The sequence below is a fragment of the Orycteropus afer genome, unplaced genomic scaffold (assembly GCF_000298275.1).
Source record: "Orycteropus afer afer isolate SDZICR_OR568_19922 unplaced genomic scaffold, OryAfe1.0 scaffold01170, whole genome shotgun sequence".
NCBI lineage: Eukaryota > Metazoa > Chordata > Mammalia > Tubulidentata > Orycteropodidae > Orycteropus > Orycteropus afer.
The window spans coordinates 41,138-46,503 of record NW_006922757.1 but is presented as its reverse complement, the minus strand read 5'-3'; the positions used below and the strand labels follow the sequence as shown (position 1 = coordinate 46,503).

Sequence of the window (5,366 nt, the reverse complement as noted above, 5' to 3'; positions counted from 1 at the left end):
GGACCACTGCTGCTCTACTCTCATCGGCTTGCGGGTCCATAGGGGTATACAGTCTAAACACTTCCATTAACCTCTATAGATATGCTGCAGGGCTCTCTGTCAGCCCCTGCCTGACTGAGTTTACCTTGGCCAAATTAGTCAGCTTCCTTGCTGCCGCTCGGAGACCGGCCATTAGAATCTGGCAGTACTTTTGGAGATGCTCCCTACTTTTTGATGCTCAAAATCCCAATCAGGACGAGATAACGGGAACCCAGCGTCAATTAAATTCTGAAGCGTTGTCGGCTGTCCATTGTCCCCAGGCACATTTTTCCTGGCCTCGGTCAAGATTCTCTCTTTTTCTTCAGTGGTGAACAAAACCTGTAATAGCTGCTGACAATCATCCCAAGTGGGGTTATGAGTGAAAAATATAGAATCTAACAAATTAATTAAGCTTTGGGGGTTTTCAGAAAAGGGGGCGTTCTGCGCTTTCCAGTTATTCAGGTCTGACGTTGAAAACGGCCAGTACTGCCAGGTTCTGCTTCTGTCCTCACGAGGCGGGCCTATCGCTCTGAGGGGCAGCGCCTGGACAGTGGACAAGGGGGCTACAGCCTCCGGGGAGCCCCTCTGGCATGGGCAGAGACTGGAGGCTGGGCCCGTAATGGCAGGTGGCACACTTGGGGCATTCGCTCCACTTCCTCCCGATTCTTGTGGAGCCTGGAGAGGGTGGGAAGGTGGTGTAGAGGCATAGGGAAGTGGAGACATGCCACTTTCTAGATCTATCAGATCGGGGTGAGTTTGGGAATCAGGCAAAGCTGGTGGAACGGCTGCTTGGGACTCAGGTCATCTCAGTTTCTCCTTTTCGCTAGTCCCAAGTGAGGATGTTAACACCTTAACAGAGAGATTTGGAAGAAAAGGTTTTAGCCATGGGGGAGGGTTAGTCACCATATCTTGCCACACTAAAATGTAAGGAAATTGGTCTGGGTGCTCATGGGGGCCTGGCACTTGGACTCGGTCGAATACGACTGCAATCACCTTTCCATCCAATGAGCCTTCCGGAGGCCATCCTACCTTAAGAGAGGGCCATTCTGAAGAGCAAAAAGTTATTAGTTTATTTTTCTTAATTATCACAGACAAATTAGACCCTCTGGTTTTAAACTCTGAAAAATGTTCAACCATCAGGGACAGAGGAGTAGTCTGTCCCTGTCCCATTTCAACCTCTTTTAAGAAAACACAGAACAAATAAAAGACAAGTGGCCACACAACAAGAGACACCAAAGCAGACAACACAAATATCCGACACCCAGAAGAGATCTCGTTCCAGTACCACAGATTGGAGGTGCCTCTGCCCCTCCCCTGAAGGGGGCTGCTCTTACCAAAAAGCACCCACAGCCTTCCTGTTGGTTGGGGAAGTTCTCCTTCCCCAACTCCTACAGCATGTCCACCGGTTTCCCAATCCTGCGCGTACGCTGGTTTTCCAACCTTTCCTGATGGACCAGTATCCTTACAGAAAGGACGTATTCTGGTCCTGCCGGCTCCTGAACTTTCCAACCTTTCCTGATGGACCAGTATCCTTACGCAAAGGACGTATTCTTGTCCTGCCAGCCCCTGAACTTTCCTCTACTGCAGGCAACTTCACCTGTTCCGAACTTTCCTTTCCCGGCCAACACACCAAATGTTGGACTCAGGTCTTGAAAGGAGTGTTGGCACGAGGAAGCTACCACTGACACGATAATGCAAAAGCAAAAGGAAAGTTTATTAGCTAGCTCGAGCCAGGGTCTCCGCTTACACCGACGCAGCAGTTTGGGCAAAAGACCCCGTGCTCTCCCACTATTACATTTTTATAGGAAAAATATAGGGTGGAGTAACACCAAGGCAAAGGGGTACAAATGGTTGGTTGTTGCTAGGGGGTAGAGAAGGAGGGGAGGGGGTTTGAGGCCCTGAGGCGTGGGGGACGTGCTAGAGCCAGGTAAAGCTCTGAGGCATGGGGGACGTGCTGGAATCCCCGGCATTAAAGACTCCTGGTTAGAGAGTAACTATCTGAAGGGGAGATAAAGCCCTGAGTCATGGGGGACATGCTGGAGCCAGGTAAAGCTCTGAGGCGTGGGGGACGTGCTGGAATTCCCAGCACTAAAGACTCCTGGTTAAAGAATTACCTGGAGGGCATTAGGACTCAGGCCTCACAACCACAGCACCACCATTGAATATTAAAGTATCCTGGTATTCACATTGTTACCACATTCAGAGGTGGGCCCGAACTCACTCAATGAACAAGAAATTTCCCGAACATTAATGTATGCATTTCTATCAGAGATGATGATAGAATGTATAACAACCTATACTTTCACTAGACACACATATTTTTGTAACCAACTACAAAAAAGGCAATGTAAGATTTGAGGATAAAAACAATGGCTGTTAGATTCCTTTAGGAGGTCAAATATGCATGCAAATAAATTACCAATAAGTGAAAAATACCAAACCACAGAATTTAAGAAAGGCTTTTAATGTATTTGAATATTTCAGTAGCTACTCTTCAAAAATGTATGATAACATTGGTTGTAAAAAATAAAAAAAAAAAATACATTTAAGTTCAAAAGTATGACTATTAACATTTCAGCTTGTATACATATTGCCTAAAAACTACATCAAATTTAATTTTGTTTTGGATTAGTCATTAATACCTTATTTTACCAACTCTGTGACATTGAAGAGGGTTGGTTTTGAACCCTAGAACATGATAAACTAGCCAAAGTAATATGTCCTGAGAAACAAGAAATTGCCCTTCTCCTGGAGATACTTTTGTTCCACCAGATGTTTCAGTCAATAGTAGGCAAGCAATACAACTTCTCAGTAAAAATTTTTAAAGAATCATGTCATTTTAACCTAGGACATATAACACTTGCTTTAAAAATAATATAAATTTCTTGGAGTAATCTCCAAGAAAATAAGGAAATTTCATAACATATGGTCATTTAAGAAATTCTTTTATAAACAAAAAGTTGACTGCATACTCTCCTCATTGCCATTTTCATCTCTTTGTTCCTGAAAGTGTAGATGACTGCATTCAGAAAAGGAGTAAGAACTGCATCAAAAAATGCAAGATATTTATCTAGGTGTGACATGGGGTGAGGCCAGGTATAAACAAAAATGCAAGGACCAAAGAACAATATCATCACCATGATATGACTTGATAAAGTGGAGAGAGTCTTGGATGAGCCACTTGAGGAGTATTTCCGAACAGTGATCAGGATAAAAATGTAGGAGGTGGTCAATATGAAGAATGATCCCAGAGATAAAAACCCACTGTTGGCTGTGACCATGAACTCTAGTCTATAGGTGTCTGTGCAGGCAAGTTTGATAAATTTAGGGAGATCACAGTAAAATGTGTCCAGCACATTAGGGCCACAAAATGTCAATTGTATAACAAAAAATAATTGAATAGCAGAGTGGATCAAACCAATTATCCACGCAGAAACTGAGAATAAAATACACATTTTGGGGTTCATTATAGTAAAATAGTGGAGAGGTTTACAGATGGCCACATATCTGTCAAAGGCCATGGCTATGAGCAACACCATCTCCACACCACCTATGACATGAAGAAAGAAGATCTGAGCCTCCAAAGGAGATGACTTTGCGTTTTCTGAAAAGGTCATAAATCATCTTGAGGGAAAAGACAAACGAAATACCCAAGTCAATAAAGGAGAGATTGGCCAACACAAAGTACATGGGCGAGTGTAAGTGAGGGTCAGAAGTCACTATAAGAATAATGAAGAAGTTTGCCATAAAGCTTGCCACAAAAAACATGGAGGAGAACAAAGAGAGGACAAGTTGGATCTCCCAGGAATTGGAGACTCCCGGGAACACAAACTCTGATACCACTGACTGATTTGTTCCATCCATTGTTTTATCAGCTGTTGTTGTTGTTGTTATGTGCCATCGAGTTGGACCCAACTCATAGCGACCCCTCCTTGGGTTTCCGAGGCAGCATCACTATGGAAGTAGATTGCCCTATCTTCCTTCTGAGGAGTGGCTCGTGGGTTTGAACCACCAGCCTTCTGGTTAGCAGTCAAGTGCTTTAAGAACTACGCTACCAAAGCTTGTGCTCTAAAGTTCTCAATAAAAGAAAATGAAGACAAAACAAAAATAAGAACAGCATTAATACCCTGAAAATACAATAATTAATTATTCAAAAATATTCACACTGTTTATATCCGCTCCATTTGTACTCTGGGCCATATAAAAAAGCATTGTACCTATAGTCACTCAAAACAGTTGTGTCACTTCTACATGCAATATCCCTATCACCATGGTCGCCTGGGATGATCTGCCAACTATAAATAAGAGAAAGTGAAACAAATGTGAAAACAGAGGTGATGTACATGACAAGGGTGGGGAGGTGTCGTGAAGGTGTTACATTGGAACACAAAGAGAAAAGAAAGAAGAGATAGAGATGACTTCCTTTTCTAGAGGCTCTCTGGTGGTATAGTGCCTAACGCATTTGATTGCTAACCAGAAGGTTAGCAGTTCAAACCCACCAGCCACTCCATGGGAGGAAGACTGGATAATCTACTTCCGTAAAGATTTACTGCTTTGGAAACCCAAAAGGGGTCACTATGAGTGAGAATCAACTCAATGGCAGTGAATTTGGTTTGGTTTGGATCTTGAACTGGTCATGCAATATTTTTCACTCATCCAAGTTGTTTCTCTTTTTAACCTCACTTCATCTCAGACATATGATATGTCTCTTGGAATCATTCACACACCACAACCCACAATCATATTCACAATTCAACTGAAGGACACAGTTGTTGTTGTTATGTGCCATCGAGTCAGACCTGACTCATAGCGACCCCTTCTTGGGTTTCCAAGGCAGTATCACTATGAAAGTAGATTGCCCCATCTTCCTTCCGAGGCGTGGCTGGTGGGATTGAACTGCCAGCCTTCTGGTTAGCAGTCAAGTGCCTTAGGCACTATGCTAGAGCTCCCAAAGGACACAGGTGAATATAATAAAACCTGATGTAGCCTAGAAGTGATTCAAAAGTATGACAGGACTAAGGCAAATGTTGAGTAGAGATTGAGGACACTGGTGTCTCCTGGGCACCCAGACGTATAAATGGGAATACCTAGAAGGATGGTTAACAAATAGGATATGACCAAAGTGTAAAAGTTGTGGAAAGGCAAGGTAAAAGAACTCACTTTGATTTATCTGCTCCAATCTGTCACAGTCTCTAAAGTTTGTGAACCCTGGACATAGACAATTGGATGCCCAAACTCTTACAATTTGCTGAAGATGAAGAAATTCACATGAACATGGTAATTCACATATAAACATTGACCCTCTTCTGTCCCTGCATCTTTTTTGGTGTTAGTCCCTCCTAACTTAT

The 5,366-nt window shown here is 43.1% G+C and overlaps 1 protein-coding gene across 1 annotated transcript; it reads right to left on the bottom strand.

The window, feature by feature from the left end:
• Positions 1 to 2,951: 2,951 nt before the first annotated feature.
• On the bottom strand, positions 2,952 to 3,885 carry LOC122152029 (olfactory receptor 4F21-like). The gene is given in 2 exon segments (XM_042783436.1): positions 2,952 to 3,594; positions 3,596 to 3,885. Coding segments are annotated over 2 exon segments (930 nt in total). The 5' UTR covers positions 3,883 to 3,885.
• Positions 3,886 to 5,366: the final 1,481 nt, after the last annotated feature.